The sequence below is a fragment of the Accipiter gentilis genome, unplaced genomic scaffold (genome assembly GCF_929443795.1).
Source record: "Accipiter gentilis unplaced genomic scaffold, bAccGen1.1, whole genome shotgun sequence".
Classification (NCBI taxonomy): Eukaryota; Metazoa; Chordata; class Aves; order Accipitriformes; family Accipitridae; genus Astur; species Astur gentilis.
The window spans coordinates 46,755-66,015 of NW_026060943.1; the positions used below are offsets into that span (position 1 = coordinate 46,755).

General features: G+C 47.3%; 1 protein-coding gene across 7 annotated transcripts; it reads left to right on the forward strand.

The window, feature by feature from the left end:
* The first annotated feature begins 2,160 nt into the window (after positions 1-2,160).
* LOC126037128 (uncharacterized) lies at positions 2,161-9,680 on the forward strand. Of its 7 annotated transcripts, XR_007505520.1 has the most exons (7): positions 2,161-2,306; positions 2,605-2,649; positions 7,609-7,721; positions 8,051-8,162; positions 8,492-8,603; positions 8,933-9,045; positions 9,374-9,680. XR_007505520.1 is itself a non-coding variant. In XM_049797360.1 (6 exons), the coding sequence occupies exons 1-6, from the start codon at positions 2,299-2,301 to the stop codon at positions 9,589-9,591; spliced, it is 609 nt and encodes a 202-aa protein (XP_049653317.1). In that variant the 5' UTR covers positions 2,161-2,298; the 3' UTR covers positions 9,592-9,680. The 7 variants fall into 7 exon arrangements, 5 of the variants coding, with proteins under 5 accessions (XP_049653317.1, XP_049653316.1, XP_049653319.1 ...); XR_007505521.1 differs by lacking the exon at positions 8,933-9,045; XM_049797360.1 differs by lacking the exon at positions 8,492-8,603.
* Positions 9,681-19,261: the final 9,581 nt, after the last annotated feature.

Here is a 19,261-nt window from a genome sequence, read left to right on the forward strand (position 1 = left end):
GAGCAGGACTCTCTGGCGCTCCGTGCCCATGTCACGACTGCCCTCACGTCCCCAGTCTGCACCCAGCTCCTCCAGGGTGTGCAGAGGGGCTTCCAGCCCTGGCTCAGCAGGCGTCCACATAAGATCCCCCAGCCAAGAGGGGGGTGTATGCTCACCTGCCACATCGATACCGTGGGTACATTAAAAGCCACCCCCCAACCCTTTCCCCAGGAGTGATTGGGGGAGGCTCTTCAGTCATCTGGCTGTAAACCCCCTCCCCCTCAGGGAGGCCAACATCCAGGCATGCCTTGCTCTAACTCCCCAAATCCACTGCCCTCCGAGGAATAAAAGGCGTCTGGGCCACTCCCCCGGCTCTAATCTGCAGATATGCCTGGCTTCCCAGAAGTAGGCTGAGAAAGCCAGCATTAAGGCACTCCTTCCCACGCCCAGATCCACAAAATCCTCAGAGAAAAGAAGAAAAATAGCCACTTCACTGCAGCATGAAGTAAATAAACGTGGGGGACACAGGAGGCCAGTTCTCCTGGGGTCAATGGAAAGGAGGGCTAGATGCAACATATCTGAGGATTTTCCATGTGCACAGCTGAAACAGCCATGCCTCAAGCAGGGATGCGTCCCATTTATGGCAGTTCCTCCCCACTTCTCATCCCCAAAAGACAAACTCGGGCCTCTGCCTTCTCCGTGTGTAGCTCCCCACTCCCTTCAGCATGGAGCTGCGAGGCTCGGGGTTTGTGGAGAACCACAGGTGGGAAACCGAGGCTACTAATGGTGACCACAGAGAACAGACCAGCTCGGAGGGGGCGAGGAGGGCTGATGCACAATTTCTACGTTTGAATTTGTTGGGAACTTGGTGGGAGTCACAAGCTTGCAAGCCACAACCCACAAGCTTGCAAGGCACAACCCCAGCTATCCAGGACATGGGCTTCCCAAGATCACAAACCTCCGGGGACGGGGACGGCGCCTGCGCCGGCGAGCGAACGCCGGGCTGCCCCAACGCGAAGCACGGCGCATGCGCCCGGGAGGCGCATCCGCACGGCTGGTCGGGGAGCGGGCGCAGCGGGAAGCCCGCGGAAAACCACGCGAAACCGGCAACGCTCCCGAGTCTGACCTGGTCGGACTCCGGGGGCCGCGAGGACTACGCCGCGCCCGAGAGCCACGCTGCTGCCCGGCCGCCGAGTCCGCGAAAACTACAGCTCCCGGCATGCCCCGGGAGGCAGCCTGCCCTGCTGCCTGACGCCGAGGGGACGCCGCTTCCGTTCCCCCCCACCTCCCCACGCCGGCGCAGCGGCAGTTCCCGCCGAGCCCCCAGCGCCGCTCCGGGTAGCTCCGGCACGGCGCGGCCCCGCTGCCGCTCCGTGCGTGCAACACGGACCCCGCCGTCCTCCTCGGGGCTTTCCCCGGGACCCGCCGGCCGACTACGCAGCCCCGCCACGGGGCCCGGTGAGCCCCCACCCCCGCGCGCCCGTTCTCTCAGCCGCCCTGTCAGCGCCCCCCCCCCCCCCCACACCCCCGCGCGCCCGTTCTCTCAGCCGCCCTGTCAGCGCCCCCCCCACCCCCGCGCGCCCGTTCTCTCAGCCGCCCTGTCAGCGCCCCCCCCACCCCCGCGCGCCCGTTCTCTCAGCCGCCCTGTCAGCGCCCCCCCCACCCCCGCGCGCCCGTTCTCTCAGCCGCCCTGTCAGCGCCCCGCCCCCCACCCCCGCGCGCACGTTCTCTCAGCCGCCCTGTGAGCCCCCAGGGCTCCCCCTCGGCCTCGGCACCCCCACCTCCCCCGGGGCACCCCCACCGCCCCCGGGGCACCCCCGCCTCCGACGTTCGCGCTCCGAGGGGCGCCCGGCCCCGCTCACCTTCTCCCTCGGGGCAGCCGCAGCCCGGTCACTGCTCAGCTCCGCTCCTGCCTGGGCTCCCGGCGGCCCCTCCCCCGGCAGCCCCTCCCCTTGCCAGGGAGGGGGCGTCGCCATCAGCCTCTCACTGCCCGCACCTGCGGCTCCTCCAGCCCCGGCCCGCAGCTGTGGTACCGAAACCCGCAACCAAACCCCTCACCACCAAGGTGAAGTGAAGCAGCAGGCACTGCCTTGACTGAGTGACAGATGTCAAGAGTCATCTGATGTGGAAGAGGTGTTAACTGGGGTCAAAATACAGATTTTAATACCCATCTTATTTTAGTTCTAAGACTTGGCGATTGCCAGGTATCATCTTTTCAATTTCCCCAGGTCCACCCGCGAGCGAGGCCACAAGGGAGATTTCTTCCAGAGAGAGGATAGAGTTATTAAGTCTCAAGACCACGATTTGCTTTTCTCCTTCATGAAGAGGTGAGTGGGTCATATAGCATCACTAGTCACCCAAGCAGTTAAGCCTGAACTTTTCACCTGTCCTTTAATGCTGTCAACTCCAAGCTAAATTTTTCCCGTTATTAAGAGGGGACCAAAGATCATGTGAAGTATTATTATCCTTTCTACAAATACACCCCCATCTTGGAGCTTTAGCTACTAGAGAAGGTCTTGGGAGTTTGGGGTCAGAGGAGCTAGCTGCAAGTACAAACTTTCATACAGCTCTGTTTAGGATGTGTGATGTTTCTCTGGTTGTCTAAACCGGTCTAAATTTCCACAGATGGTCCCAACTCTGGGTGGCTCTAACAAGGATCCTGGAACTCCAGTAAGTTCTAAACATCGTTTTATATTTTAAACATGATCCCAAGTTCCTTTTTGCACTTGTCTCTACGGTTTTGGCAGCTGACAGCCCCGAGGGATGCTTGTACAAGTTTCTCCCGAAGGGCGAGTAAATTAATTCTTTTGTCCGTGAGGTGGATGGTTTGGTAACGTTATAATTCACAACGCTATAATTCCTTCTTTCAAATTTAAAAAAAATAATTGCCTTTTAAATCCATCCAATTTAATCTGCTAAAATGATTCTCGTTGTTCTACCTCTTTTCTCAAGTTTTGGTTAAATTCAATGTCAGTATTCTCCACGGAACTAGATTTTCATCTGACTTTGGAATCGGAAAGGCAGGCTGTTACCGAGGTTAAATTCTGTGTCTTTACAAAACTTTGAATCAGTTACAAAACTAGATTATTTTTTTTAATTCAAATTACAAAACCGGTTAATATCAAGATGAATAGTTCAAACAATAATTGTTCCATTTTGTTTATCTCATGTTTAGAACCCCTCAAAAAAAACACATACACCCTCTAAACACACAAAAAGATTATTGCCCTCGACAATATTCCTAATAGCAACCCCAACATTATAAACTTTACACAACTGTTTTCCCAAATAGATAACGTGAAACTTACTTATAGATTTTCCGTTTTAAAGGGACAGTTTCTTTAGACTTCCAGTTTCTTGTTGGGTGCTTGCTTTATTCTCGAATAATGAAGACAAGGTTCTTCTCCCAGACCTTTACTGCTACAAGTGTTGTTAAAATGACTCGATACGGTCCTTTCCACTTCTCGGTGATTTTATATATATTCAGTCTCCTGGTCGGAAGGGATGCGCTGCTACGTCCAGTTCTAAGGGTCCAGCTGTGGAGACATACTGACAAAGTTCTTGAAAAGAATTGCTTAAAGAAATCATAACACCTTTTAAAAACATATCTCCAAAGGCACTCAAGATACTCAGAACACAGGACTCTTGATATGGTCTTTCATACAACATTTCCTAAAGACTTGGCTTTTCTTTCTCTTCTGGCTATACTCCGATTCTTAATAGAGCCACGGGTAACGCTTTAACCCATGTGAGGAGTGAGGTTTCCTGACAAATTTTACTCGACAGTTGCTTAAGGATATAGTTCATTCTCTCTCTCTCTCTCTCTGCCCACACACTTGCTTGTGGTCTATGTGGGGTGTGATAGTCTCAATCCATAGATAATACTTGGCTCAACTTGTCTCATAATCTTTGCTATAAAATGAGGGCCATTGTCAGATGACATTCTTACAGGCACCCCATATTTTGGTATTATCTCTTTGAGCAAGACTTTGACTACTTCCCTTGCTTTGTTGGTGCGACAAGGGAAAGCCTTGGGCCACCCAGTAAAGATATCAACTAAAACTAGGACATATCCTTATTTTCAAGGCAATTCTATAAAATCAATTTGCTAATATTCTTCTAAAAAATTTCCTTATTTAATAATCCCAAAGATGATCTTATTACTGGTTCGGGGATAATTTTACATATACATTTCACATCCACTTATAATTGTTTAAACAATCTTTGTCATATTTCGCTTTCTGTTTCCCAGTATACTCTGTGATGTTCAATGGGGCATTTTCTCTTATTATTGTGGGTGGGACTATTATTCGACCTGTCGGTGTTACAGCCTATCCTGTTTCATTTTGTTAGCCTGCAATCTAATAATTAATTCTTCATCTTTTTCATTATAATTTGGAGTTTCTTTAGGCAATTTTATACCTTTCTCTGGAACTAGTGCTAGGATGCCTTTTTCTGCAGCCTCTTCAGCAGCTTTATCAGCCAGTCGGTTACCTGCGTTAGGACTGGTCTTACCTAACGGATGTGCTTTACAGTGCATCATCGTGACTGCTGTTGGTTTTTGAATGCTTTCTAACAATTTCAGTATTTGTTCTGCGTGCTGAACGGCGGTTCCTGGTGCAGATAACAGTCCTCTTTCTCCCCGTATCGCTCCATGCGCACGTACCACTCCAAAAGCATACTTTGAGTCTGTCCAAGTGTTGACTCGCTTTCCTTGACTTAGTTCCAGAGCTCGAGTAAGAGCTATCAATTCAGCCTTTTGGGCAGAGATCATCGAAGGCAAAGTTGGCAACGCAAGTACCTCCTCAGTAGTTATTGTCTATCTCGATAAAACGTTTTCCTTCACAGATGGAACCGCTTCCGTCGGCATATAGTTCCCAATCTGTTTCTTCTAGTGGCACATCTCAGAGATCCAGTCAGCTGGAGTAAACTCTTTCGATTGCCTGCAAGCAGTCACGTTCCAGTTCTCCTTTAACTCGGTCAGTTGTTGAAAACGCAACAGGGTTAACGGCGGTAGTAGTTTTTAGGTAAACATCATCTTGTTCCAGCAACAACACCACTTGGTATTTCAGCATTCTGCTAGGGGATAACCAGTGCCCCCCTTTCCGTTTTAGCACAACAGTTATCATATGGGAAACGTACAGTAATCCTTTCTCCTCAGGCGAACTTACGAGCTTCCTGGATCAGTAGCACAGTTGCAGCGACGGCTCTCGGACGACCAGAGCATCCCAGACTCACGTTATCCAATCGCTTCGAGAAGTAGGCCACAGCTCGCCCACTTGGCCCTAAATATTGGGCCAGGATACCCAGAGTTCTACCTCTTCTTTCACGAGCAGAAAGTTCAAGTGTCTCTTGTGAGATCTGGCAGACGCTAGGGCTGGCACCCCTATTACAGCCTGTTTCAATTCTTGGAAGGTAGCTTTCTCGGCATCGGTCCAATCCGTCGTTTGAGGTTTTGAGCTGCTCCTATAAAGGTCAGGCCAGCAAGCCACAATTTATAATCTACAGGTGACACCACTCGACCATTCCCGGAAATGCTTGTCATTCATTTTTTTAGTCTTAGGTTCGGGGAGACGACACATTGCCTCTTTTCTCTCAGTTCCCAATTGTCTCTGTCCTTTTAGGATTTTAAAACTCAAATTTAAGTTTCTTCTTTCTGGGTTATTTGGGTTTTTTTCTTTTGACACTCGATATCTACTGATTCCCAAAAAGTTCAAAAAGTTAAGAGTTAACTTTGTGCATTGTTCTTCCGTCTCAGCTACCATTAACAGATCGTCCATATATTTCAGCAAGATTTCTTGATTATTTTCTTTCTTCCAAATCTCTAATTCTCGTGCCAATTGATTTCCAAAAATGGTAAGACTATTCTTAAAGCCTTGAGGGAAGACTGTCCACGTATATCGTGTTTTTCTCCCAGTCTCAGGATTTTCCCATTCCAAAGCAAAAACCTCTTGACTATTGGGATCCAAGGGAATATAGAAAAAGGCATCTTTTCGGTCCAACACTGTGAACCATTCTCATTTCTCCGTTAGGGTTGTTAACAAAGTATAAGGATTTGCTACGACCGGATGAATACCTTGTACTATTTGATTTATTGCTCTGAGGAGGTCTTGAACTAATCTATCATCTTTTTCATCAGCCTTTTAAAAGGCAAGATCGGGGTGTTATATCTGGATTCACATTCTATTAACAATTTGTATCTTAAAAATTTTTGTATTACCATTACTAACTCTTTCCGACTTTCCGGTTTTAGGGGGTATTGTTTCATTCTTACCGGATTCGATCCTGGCTTTAAATCAACTCTCACAGGTTCTGCTTTTTGGATTTACCGGGAACTTCCCAGTCCAGACGACTGGAATGACAGCATTACACTTGGACCGGTATAATCTTCTGCTTTTGGTAAACATCCTGTTAACAACAAAGCCGCTGCTTCGATACGTTTAGTTTCTGGAATTAAAATTTTAAGCTCTCCATTTTTAAATTTAATTTCTGCCTCTAAGTTCTCAAATAGACCTCTCCTTAACAGGAGTTTAGGAGAATTTGGCACATACAAAAACTGCCGAGTGACCCATTGCTTTCCTAATTTCATTGTTAAAGATTTAAAGAAGGGTCTAGTTTCTCGTTCGCTTGTTGCACCAACACCACCAATTTCTTCAAAACTTAACTCTCCCTCTGAGGTATTTAAAACTGAAAAGGTGACTCTAGTGTCAACTCAAATTCAATTTTCTGTTCTCCCAGTTTAGCTGTAACCAGAGGTTCTGCTGGGAGACTCCCCTCCGGTCCCCGTCCGATACGTTCACTTAAAAAGAACAAATCTACATATGGCACTTTATTCCATTTACTCTCTCTCCTACAAAACAACAGTAATTGCAATATAGTATTGTAACTCAAAGTTCTGTTTGTTTACCATTTTTCCTGCAGTTCACCCCAACGTGCCAATAAACATCCCAGCGGTGATGTTTCTGGTAACTTTTCATCAGCAGTTCTATTTCCTGCACTCTTATTCTTAAACAATTTTGCTAATGCCATTATACTTATATACATTCAAATACCAAATACCAAACAAATGCAAACGACAGCTGTCCCAAATAATACACAAAGTCCAACCCAGCAATAGCTTTCGCTTATGACTTACGGGCAGACGCCTAGGCTTCCACTGCAGACGGCTACCCTCCAAGCCCCAACCCTGGGAAGCTTTCGCCGCGCCTCACGGGCAGGCTTTCCAAACAAATTCCAAAGAAGCAGCGCCTTACCTTTTTTCCAGGGAGCGCTGCGAGGAGCTTTGCGTGTCGAGGGTGACGGTTCTCCCCGAGAATACCTCGGTGCCGGCCGGAGCTCGATCGACACGCCATCTCGTCCAGTCTCACTCGCAAGGTCCCATTTGGGTCGCCAAAACCGTTACCGAAATCCAGAATAAAACTCCTTAACGCCAACGTGAAGTTAAGAAGCAGGCACTTTGTTTATCGCAGCGCTGGGGACACGGGAACCTCTGTCCTCCGGGATTCCCTGTGATTCCTTGCAGACGTCTCCTAGCATCTTTTGGCCTTTTCTTATAAGGACCGGAGATCCCAGGTAGCAGCCCCAGACTTGTCTAATGATGCTACCCTAGATGATTCTTCTCTTTTGCAGGAAGCTCTCTTCTCCGGGATCGACCCAAGACTCCTCCCAGGCGTCATCCCAGAATGTTTTGACCTCTGCGTTCGGGACCGGAGATCCCATCTACCTGCCCCAGACTCCTCCAAGTAAGTAGCTCAAGACATTTTTCTTCTCCTGTAGAGAAATCTCTCAACTCCGACAGGCATCTGAGACTCCTCCCAGGCATCTCCCACAGTCTTCTATCCTCTGCTTTAACTACCTAAGGGGTCAGGTAGAAGCCCCAGACTCCTCCAAGGAAGCTACCGTTGAGGTTTTTTTCTTTTTTGGAGGAACCTCTGCCGTCCGGGATCCCCTGTGATTCCATCCAGACGTCTCCTAGCGTCTTTTGGCCTTTTCTTATAAGGACCGGAGATCCCAGGTAGCAGCCCCAGACTTGACTAACGAGGCTACCCTAGATGATTCTTCTCTTTTGCAGGAAGCTCTCTTCTCCAGGATCGACCAAGACTCCTCCCAGGGGTCATCCCAGAACGTTTTGACCTCTGCGTTCGGGACCGGAGATCCCATCTACCTGCCCCAGACTCCTCCAAGTAAGTAGCTCGAGACATTTTTGTTCTCCTGTAGAGAAATCTCTCAACTCCGACAGGCACCTGAGACTCCTCCCAGGCATCTCCCAGAGTCTTCTGTCCTCTGCTTTACCTACCTAAGGGGTCAGGTAGAAGCCCCAGACTCCTCCAAGGAAGCTACCGTTGAGGTTTTTTTCTTTTTTGGAGGAACCTCTGCCGTCCGGGATCCCCTGTGATTCCATCCAGACGTCTCCTAGCGTCTTTTGGCCTTTTCTTATAAGGACCGGAGATCCCAGGTAGCAGCCCCAGACTTGACTAACGAGGCTACCCTAGATGATTCTTCTCTTTTGCAGGAAGCTCTCTTCTCCAGGATCGACCAAGACTCCTCCCAGGGGTCATCCCAGAACGTTTTGACCTCTGCGTTCGGGACCGGAGATCCCATCTACCTGCCCCAGACTCCTCCAAGTAAGTAGCTCAAGACATTTTTGTTCTCCTGTAGAGAAATCTCTCAACTCCGACAGGCACCTGAGACTCCTCCCAGGCATCTCCCACAGTCTTCTGTCCTCTGCTTTAACTACCTAAGGGGTCAGGTAGAAGCCCCAGACTCCTCCAAGGAAGCTACCGTTGACGTTTTTTCTTGTTTTCGAGGAGCCTCTGCCCTCTGGGATCCCCTGTGATTCCTTCCAGACGTCTCCTAGCGTCTTTTGGCCTTTTCTTATAAGGACCGGAGATCCCAGGTAGCAGCCCCAGACTTGACTAATGAGGCTACCCTAGATGATTCTTTTCTTTTGCAGGAAGCTCTCTTCTCCGGGATCGACCCAAGACTCCTCCCAGGCATCATCCCATAATGTTTTGACCTCTGCGTTCGGGACCGGAGATCCCATCTACCTGCCCCAGACTCCTCCAAGTAAGTAGCTCGAGACATTTTTGTTCTCCTGTAGAGAAATCTCTCAACTCCGACAGGCACCTGAGACTCCTCCCAGGCATCTCCCACAGTCTTCTGTCCTCTGCTTTACCTACTAAGGGGTCAGGTTGAAGCCCCAGACTCCTCCTAGGAAGCTACCGTTGAGGTTTTTTTCTTTTTTGGAGGAACCTGTGCCCTCCGGGATCCCCTGTGATTCCTTCCAGACGTCTCCTAGCGTCTTTTGGCCTTTTCTTATAAGGACCGGAGATCCCAGGTAGCAGCCCCAGACTTGACCAATGAGGCTACCCTAGATGATTCTTCTCTTTTGCAGGAAGCTCTCTTCTCCGGGATCGACCCAAGACTCCAAGACAAGCAGGTGAAGGAAGCCTTGCTGAAGCTTTAGAGAAGGAAGAGGGTCTTTCATTCCGTCTAGCTGGCGCTCTAGGCTTTCACCTGTCTCCTGTCTTTCTGCTCTTTCTTCTTGAGCTCTTGGGGTATTTGTCACGGAAGGTTAAGTGGTTAAAAGTGTCCTGGTTTCAGCTTGGATAGAGTTAACTGTCTTCCTAGTAGCTGGTACAGTGCTATGTTTTGAGTTCAGTATGCAAAGAACCTTGATAACACTGATGTTTGCAGTTGTTGCCGAGGAGTGTTTAGATAAAGTCAAGGATTTTTCAGCTTCTCATGCCCAGCCAGCGAGAAAGCTGGAGGGGCACAAGAACTTGGCACAGGACACAGCCAGGGCACCTGACCCAAACTGGCCAACAGGGTATTCCATACCATGCGACATCCCATCTAGTATAGGAACTGGGGAGTGGGGGGGGGAATCGCTGCTCGGGGACTAGCTGGGTGTGAATGGTGGGTGGTGAGCGATTGCACTGCGCATCATTTGTACATTCCGATCCTTTTGTTATTGCTGTTGTCATTTTATTAGTATTATCATTATTAGTTTCTTACTTTCTGTTCTATTAAACCGTGCTTATCTCAACCCACGAGTTTTACTTCTTTTTCCGGATTTTCTCCCCCATCCCACTGGGTGGGGGGGGAGTGAGTGAGCGGCTGGGTGGTGCTTAGTTGCTGGCTGGGGTTAAACCATGATAGAGACAGAGTCACAGCAGCACAGAATGGATGCTGAAAGAGACCTCTAGAGATCATCCAGCCCACCTCGGCTGCTTGAGCAGGGCCAGCTGCAGCAGGCTGTGAGTCTGCTTCTCGAAGGTTCTATTGGCTGCGTTGCTCCCAGGTTGTGGAGCTCGCATGGGAAATGGGCAATGAAGAGGGATGAAGTTTCCAGGCACTTTCTGGCCGGTGCAGTGATTTTTTCTACTCTTAAAAACTCAGTTGGGCTCAGCACAGCAAGGAGCCACAGCAAGGTCTTCAGTGCCTGCACTGGAAACTCTGCGTATACTCCGGCCAGGGAGCACCGCAGACACCCTTCCCTCCATGGGCCCCCAGTTTCCAAGAGAGCCCATGCCTCCAGCGGGTCCCAAGCGCCCTACCCAGGCAGGAGCACGGCACAGACCAGTGCGTTTAAAGCTTCTCCCGGAGGAGCCCGTGCAGCCCGAGTCGTTGAAGAGGGCGGTAGCTGGGAGCCTTGTGGAGGATGTCCTGAGGAGGTGTGCGGCTCCAGGGCCACAGAGCCCCCAGGCAGCTCCCCCAGGCAGAGAATAAAGAGTTTGCTCCCAAGGGCTTGCTTGTGCCTACATTTATTGATGCCAGGCCATACTGTGTCTGGGTGTTTTCCCTGCAAAGTTTTCCCTCGTCTTCCTCCCTCCTACAGCCTCGGTCAGGCCAAGACCCAGTTCTACAGGGAATCTTAAGTAGGGACGAGAAAAGGAGTCAATGTTTCTGCCTTGTTTAGAAAGCTTTGTGGCTGGGCTATTGGAGGGGCTGGTCCAGCTCTGTAAAGCTGTACTCATGCCTTCTGTGAGTCCCATAGGTGGGCGCTGTTGAAGGCTGCGCCTTGTTCTGTGTGTTTATTCTCTCGTCCCCTCACGACCTCCTGATGGGCCTTGGGGTTCCTACCCAGGCCCGTTGGTAGTCCTGTGTCGCGGTAGAGACGGACACGACAAGTAACAGATCATGCAAAATGGCTCCTTTATTGTTCTAACACACCTTTTTATCCCCTACTTCAGAGTATGTGTTAGTAGATGATTGGTTTAGTTAGTAACGGTTCTTCTTATCGCTATCTTGTTTTTGTACCGCTCTTCTCGGATCTTCCCAGACTTTCAAGGATACACTACAAGCTGCTCAAGGTCGCGCTGTTCTCGAACTGTCAGGCATTTTGTAGACCCGTTGCATCCCCCGACAGTCCTGTCTGTGTCGCAACAAGGGACTGGCCTTCAAAATGAGGCTTTGGGCCCTAAGAGAAGGGTTTGGAGCATAAAAATGAGGGTTTGGAAACTCAGGATGTGGCTTGGACCCTGAAAACGACTGGCTGGATCCTAAAAATGAGGCTTTGGAGACTGAAAATGGGAGTTCGGCAACTAAAAAAGTGGCCTTGGGCTCTAAAAAGGAGACTTTGCCAACTGCAAGGGAGCCCGTGGACCCTCAAAATGGGGGTTTGGAGCCTGAAATGGGGCTCTGGAAGCCAAAACTAAGACTTTGGGAAGGGAAAACGAGGCTTTCTGCCCTGTAAGTGTAACTTTGGAGCCTAAAAGCGTGGCTTTGTGCCTTAAAGCTGAGGGTTTAAACCCTCCAAGTGAAACTGCGGGCCCTAAAGAACAGCTATGGGTCATAAAAGGCCAAATGGTTTGGACCAGAACAATGAGGAGTTTGGCCCTCCAGATGAGGCTTTGGGCACTAAAAATGGTGGGGGAGATGCTACATGTGACCCTTTGGGCTCTGCAAAGGAGGGGAACCTATTGGTGTCGATAGGGCCCTAAGACATGAGGCTTTGGTCCCAAAGAGAGGGCTTGGGTCACTCCAGGGGAGGCCCTCAGCTGTTAAAAGAGGCCTTTGGACCCTCCAGTGGAGGGTTTGGGCCCTAAGAGTGGGGCTTTGGAAATGAAACTGAGGCTTTGAACCCTGCATTAGGTTTTGTGCCTTCAAGGGATGCTTCAGTACCAAAAACGAGGGCTTTGCGCCCTAGAAATGGGTCTTTGGAAGCTCCAAATGAGGGGTTGTGCGTTAAACAAGAGATGCCTTGCACCCCAGATGAGGAGCTTGGCCTCTAAAATGAGGCTTTGGGCCCTCCAATTGAATATTTGGACCCTCAAAATGAGGCCTTGGGCTCTCCCTAGTTGCAGACTGGATCCTAAAAATGAGCCTGTGGTCCCTGGAAAGGAGGCTCTCTTCCCTGAAGAGGAGGTTTTGGAAGGTAAAGAATGAGGCTTGGGGCTCTAACGGTGGGGTTTGTGCTGTAAAAGGAAGGCTTGGGCCTTACAAATGGGTATTTGGGCCCCTGCAATGAGGCTTCAGGACCCTAAAAATGAAGGGGTGGATTGTGGAAACGATTCTTTGGACCCCGAAAATGAGGCATTGGGCCCTAAAACTGAGGTTCGGAGCCTCAAAATTTGAGTTTAGAAACAAGGTTGCGGAGCCTGAAATGGGGCTCTGGAGTTTATAAATAAAGCTTTGGACCATCAAAATGAGGATTTGTTCACAAAAAAGAAGGGTTGGGACGTGAAAAGGAGTATTTGGACAGTCAAAACAAGGCTTTGGGACAGAAAAATGTGTACTTGGGCCTTATAAACGAAGCTGTGTACTCTAAGAAGTGGCCTAAAGCGTTCAGTCTTCTATTGGGATGCTCCCTGTGGGACAGGAGGACAATTGCTTTGAGCTGCCTCTATTTCAGGAAGGATTACCTACATTTGCCTTCCATCTGAAATACTGCTTAGTGCAACTTGTTGGGTTGTTTGTTTTTTTTAAAATTGGGGAAGTGTATGTGAACAGCTGAGTGCTAGTATACAGTGAATTACCTTCCCCTGCTGAGAGTAAATGGGTTTAGGAATAAAAATACCCGTTTTGTATTACAAAAATTGGTTCCCTTGAAGATGCAAGTGCTAACTGATGGACTCCTGGCTGACAAAATCTCTTCCCAGCTTGCTTAAACATTAAACAGCCTTCACAGTGGCGTTCAGATGATCTCGTGTGATTTCTTGCAATTAATCATGGTTGACTGAAGCGTACCACTAAAGCATAGTAATGTGTTTTGGTTGTTAAAAAGTAGGAGGAGAAGTTCATGGAGACATCTTCTGTGTCGGGTTTCAATGAGTTCAAGCTATTGTTGTGTCCGGTTGAGAGTTTCTGATGTTATTTTTCCCTCTTTCGGAGGGGGGTGAACATGCCCATCTCGCCCTCCAGGAGCAAGGATGCCATCTCAAGCCCATGCCACCCTCAAAGCTTGCGTCCTGGAGTTGAGCGTGGAGGGGCATCACCCCACGAAGGTTTGGTGTGTTGTAGCAGTCGGTGCTGTGAGGTGGGTGGCAGTGGGGTGGAAGCAGCTGTTGGGGGTTCCGTCATTTGCATAGCCCAGCCCCCCCCGCATGCTTCAGAATGTTGGGGTCCCTGTGGCAGTTTTTGAATGGTCCCTCCCAGTTGGGTCAACGGACCCAGCGCAGCCAGAAGATCCCGTTGGAGCTCCTCTCTCTGGCATAAATCCCTCGGCGTTTGGGCTTGAGAAGAGGTAAAGTTGGAATCTGCAGATCTCCTTAGGTGACCTTCAGGAGCTGTGGGCTGTGGGTGGGGACTGGCTCTCTGTCTCTGGTCCAGCGACTGGTGTCATTGCTCATAGGAAGAGCTTTACCAGGCGACTCTGCCGTTTCCCTTCTTCTGGGGGTTACGGGAGCCGTTTTGGAGGTGAGGGAGATGTGAATTCCCGGTCTTGAGCCAACCTGGATGGAGCAGAGGTGGACTGTGATTTGTCTGACCTCAACAGTGTATCTGTAACGCAGTTGCAATCATCTCTGCCTGCACGACTGGCATGAGGTCCTGTTTTATTTTAAAGGAGACGTAGTGAATAAAATCAGTGAATCTAATGGGCGGTCTTTCTGACCAAATATATAAATGTTTATTTAGGATAAGATAAACGGTCCCTTGAAGCACTGGTTACACGGACTTAACTCTGTGTTGCCTAAAAATGGGACCAAGTTTGGCTCGGCCGTGGGCGTCTACATTAGAGACATCCACGTTTAGTCAGATGAATCACACCCCAGTCTCCTGTGTTCCTCATCAGGTCTCTGGCAACTCTGCTGTTAGCCCTTACTGAAGCCAAGTACAGTCTCTCATTGATTGATAGATTGATTTTAACAGAAAGGAAAGTCAGTCTTAGACATTTGGTTGCGGAAGAAAGTTTGTGTTTGAAGATCGTGCTTGGATCTTTGAGTAGGTCTAATTAGATGCCTTTTCCTCTTTGCTTCATCCCTGATAAGCTTAGGCACTCTCTGTTTGTCCTGTTTCGGAGGACCACTGCCCAAGGCGCGTAGCATTGCACAGGGAGATGCTGCATCTCATTTTGCACTGTGAGTCTTGTTAAGTCATCAGGAATGAAGTACTTTTAGGAGATAAGCTAACTAAATTGCACTCAAGTGAAAAAAGTGCTCTATAACTCCCGAGAAATAGTACTGGATTATAATGAAAACAGAAGTATTTTGAGCAAAAGATGCTTAAAAAGTTAGGTAAAAATGAAGAGCACGGTGCAATTTTTTTAGTTTGGGTTTTTATACATTTTTGATTTAAAGTTTGAATGTAAACAAATCTGGTTGAATTGATGTGGAAAAGATGTTCAAATTGACAAGTATTTCTTTCAAACAAGAATAAGCAAAGTAGCAGCTAGAGAGAGTGTTTTGGCTTTAAAGTGTTTTGTATTTGTGAACCCAAATCTCCAGGCTGCTGGGCAGGGTGAGACCTGTGCCAGCCAATTCATCTTTTAGCTCCAAGTGCCTTTTGATAGAGATGCAGGTCTCCTGGGGATTGTGGGGACGTGCTCCTGCATCTGGAAAAGATGGCTGAGTTCCTGGTGTAAGAAGGGCACTGGGGTTTAGAGGTCAGAGCTGAGGCAGGTATGGAAGATGGCAATAGCTGTGATCATTAGTGCAAAAAATTTATTTTTGTATATTCAAGCAGGTTTTTTTCTCTCCTCTGCTAATCCAGTGTGGAATATGAGCCAATAAAGAGAAACCGACGCTGTACACGCTGGACACACTTAAGTATTTGTTTTAAAATAGGTGTGAGGTCAAGCTAGAACGTGCTTTGCAATTGGTGTATTTACTGCAGCAAATTTTCTGCTCTTCCTGGCCGTCTTCTGTGGTTTTCAGCCTGCTTCACCTCCACAGAAAGAGATACCATGCGTATGAAAGAGCCGGTTATGCGTCTTCCCTTAGGAGATATTTTTTTGTGCTCTGCTCTTGAGTTACGATCTGAATTATTTATGCCAACATTTCAAATAGCTTTTGGATTCCCTGGTTAAAGTATTCTGAACCTACCCCAGCTACATGTTACAATGCACAAGTCCCACCAACCATCAGTTTTTATTTCATGTCATTTGTCATGAAGTAACACACATTGCAGCCAGAATGCTGTGTTGCTGTTCCATGTTTTTTTTTACAGTAGTTTTCCAGCTGTATTCCTCGTCCCCATGATAAAGAGTGTTGCCAGTATTTCTTTTTATCTTAGAATACACATGGTAAGGATGGTTGCTGGATGTCTCATCCTTTTTAAGGCTGTGAAGGCATGCTCTGACAAGGCCTTTTCCCAGACCCAGGTATTCAGGGATGCAAGGTGTGCCTATCCCCATCAGCTCTGTGAAGGATGTAAGAGAGATTGTGCACCTGAAGGTTGAATGATGCTTCTGTGTTAGAAGCTGAATTTCCACAAGCAAAAAACAGCTTCCCCGACTCTTTAAGCTGTGTGTCCTTTTAATGCTGCAAAAATGTAAATAATGATCCTTGCGTACATCTTTCTCAATTAAATGTACAGTGGATGTCTTCTCGTTCAGCTAGTCTGGAGCTTAAAAAGCAGCTTAAAAATACTGGACAGGGTAATTTTTGGTGGACATGGCCAGAGCCTGCTTGGAAGAAAATTGGATTGGTTACACCAGTCTTTATGTGAGGCCCAAAGAGAGCCTAAGGTTTTGAGTGCCCTAGAATGCTCTTTTCAAGTAGGTTAACAGGCACATATACACCCTGTAATGACGTAAGGACTCCCCAGAACATCTTCAGGACAGCTATATTTTATGCAAGCCCCTGTTTTCATGCAACCTCAGCTAGCGTTGTGCTGCTCTTTGCAGGGTCGGGTGAGCGGTGTTGTCTTTGGCTGTGTGGGCTTAAATGTGTTTCTAATGTGCGTGTCAAATAATTGCCTGTTAAACAGACTGCCAGTGTGGCTGACGCCAGTGCTTCCGAAGAAGGTGAAATAAAAGCTTTGAAGATAGGGTCCTGCTGCGAATACGACCCAGTCAAGTAAGTGTTGATTGTGTCCCATCTGATCTTTGCAGATCGTGGAAAAATTGCAGAGATGTTTGTTTTAACGAGAGAGACACATGCCTACCTCTTTGGTTTTCTCTCCCAAACCATTTAGTTACCTGAAGAAACCCTTGGGTCCGCTCCGCCATCATCTACTTGCTTTCACTGCGGAAAACGTGGCCACTACATAAAGAACTGCCCGACAAATGGGGTAAGATTGTGGGGGACTTGTGGTGTTACTTAGTTTTTAATTGTTTTGCCTTGGCAGTTACGTAACAAATACATGAATCCTCATATTAAGAATTGTTTCTGTTGGGGTGAAATGCAGAGGTTGTATGGCAATGTTGCAAAAGCCTTCAAAATTCCAGGGGAAGCTGGAATTAGAAGTGTGAAATTTTCTTTTTCCTAGGTCGTAGACATTCAATATATCCATAGGTCTTTCTGGGTGAACACTCGTGCATGTTTTTATATCTTTCAGTATTAGTGGAAATGTTTCTGTTTTCCACTCTTCTTAATGGCAGTTCACAGTTTTTATTATTTTGTACAAAACCAAGACATTTCTCTCTGCCCCATCTATTGAATATTTGCGTGTTTTAATTGCAGTAAGTCCCTGGTTGAGTATTGATGCCATTTAACCGTAGTCACTGAAAGCTCATTTTGCTTCTGTTTTATGTTTCAAAGGCTTCTTGCCAAGTCTAACAGATGGCTGTTGGACTGAGATTTCCTCCCCCTCTGACTTTTCTGAAATCCCATGTGTGAAACAGGCTGAAGTTTTCCTGTTGCTATACAGTGAGAAAATACTGCCGTGTGCTGACAGGAGTGGCTCTTTTAAAATGACCGTGGTAGCACTTCTGGTTTTCCGTCCTGGATCTCCTTTTGTAGAAGCTGTAACATCGACTTCTTGCTTTTATAAAATGTAATTGCTCGGAGACTAACGTTATGCTGAGCCTGCAATTTACATGTATCCTCTGGCAAAGGAGAGGTGGGATTCATTTCACCTGCTTTCTAGCTGTGAAAAGATTAATTTTCTAGTCTGAGCTTCTTTCTTAGTTGCTCCAATGAATGGGAGAGTTCTGCAGAAGGAATATTGTTCCTCCCTCCCTCTTCTAGTGTTGTGGCTATAGAAAAGTAGTTTAAACTAAGCGCCTACCTTTTAGGAGGCTCATGTGGAGCGAGAAGAATTCCATCTCTTCTCTTGCTTTGAGAAAATGCAAAGCTTGGAAAAGTTTTCCTCTACCCATCTTTAACTCGTTTCTTTTTCCTTCCCCACCCCTCCTCCAGGGAAGCTTATGCTAGAGGAAGGATGGAGAAGCCTCCCTTTTTACCAGAGGAGCCGTCTTCTTCTTCCTCCTCCTCCTCCTCCTCCTCCTCTTCCTCCACCTCAGATGCTCCCGTTCCAGATGAGTTGTCATGTCTCATCTGTAAGGACATAATGACTGATGCAGCTGTTATTCCCTGCTGTGGCAACAGTTATTGTGACAAATGTAAGTGTTACACCCGTGTTTGTTAATTCTAAACATCACATCTGATTTTCTGAAAGCAGAAAGAGGAGGGAACAAAATTACTTTGCTACCAGTTCTATTTTATGCTGAAGTATACCCTGGACGGGAAAGGGCTCTTCTGGTATCAAGGGCGAAAAAAGCCAGGAAGCCTTTTCCCCTTTTTAGGTATCTAGTTAAGTCTTCTTTACAAGCGGAAGGACGAGTATGAGGAGAGTGGCTAACTGTGCAGGGGATTACAGTATTAGACACTGAATGCTTTTAGTTGGTCCACAGCCCTTTGTCTCATACAAAATTATATAGCCGACTCTGGTGACTTAGAGTGGTCTGCAACAAACGGATAGTTAGGCATTTAATCCACATTCTTCTCCACGGGAGAGTTGGTTAAAACCTTCAGAACTCGAACCTCCTAATGGTTTTTTGAACCTATTAATGAGGTTTTTTTGAAACATGTTTTGTTCATTAACCTTGAGGTTGGGGACTTCTCGCTGTACTAGATAGTGGGGAAAAAGACTAGCTGCAACATCAAGACACAGCCTATGCTACATCTGCAGATGTTCCAATGGTGAAATACAAAACTGTATAGTTATTTGCTGCATACTAGAAATTTTTTACACTATTGAACATTTATAGCTTCATGCTCTCAGTTCAAGACTATATTCACCTATTAATCATAGACATGTCTTTATGATTGGTGAGAACCCCTAAAACTTCCTTAGTTTGGCTAAATACTGTTTTGATTATTCTAATTCTATGCAGGTATTAGAACAGCATTACTGGAATCTGAGGAACATATATGCCCAACGTGTCAGGAGACAGATGTTTCACCTGATGCTTTAATTCCCAACAAGTGCATACGCCAGGTAACATGACGACTTTTACATAAAGTGCTTGTAAGAAAAGGCTCTTTGTAAAAAGCGGAAAGGGAAGAAAATATTAATTTACATCTCCTTAAGCAAGGCGTAATTTGATAAGGCTAAATTGACTTTTCAAATGCACTGTTTGCTGCTGTCACAGAAGCTTACGACTCTTTAGAGATGATCTGGCAAATTCGGGTCCCGCTCTTACTGAACACGATTGCCTCGCTTTCACATTTGGCGTTAACGCTGAAGTACTTGAAATACAGGTCCTCTGAGCTACCAGTCATTAGTATCAGTGTTCAATGTGACGTGTTCATACATCTGTATGTTGGTTTCTTTGAGGATTGATGGCATTTACGGAATACATGAGTAATTTTCCTCTGTGAAGGCTTCTGTTCGTATATCTGCTGAAGTTCCATCGTAGCTTCTTGTAAATGCTTTTCTCCCTCTAGGCTGTGAA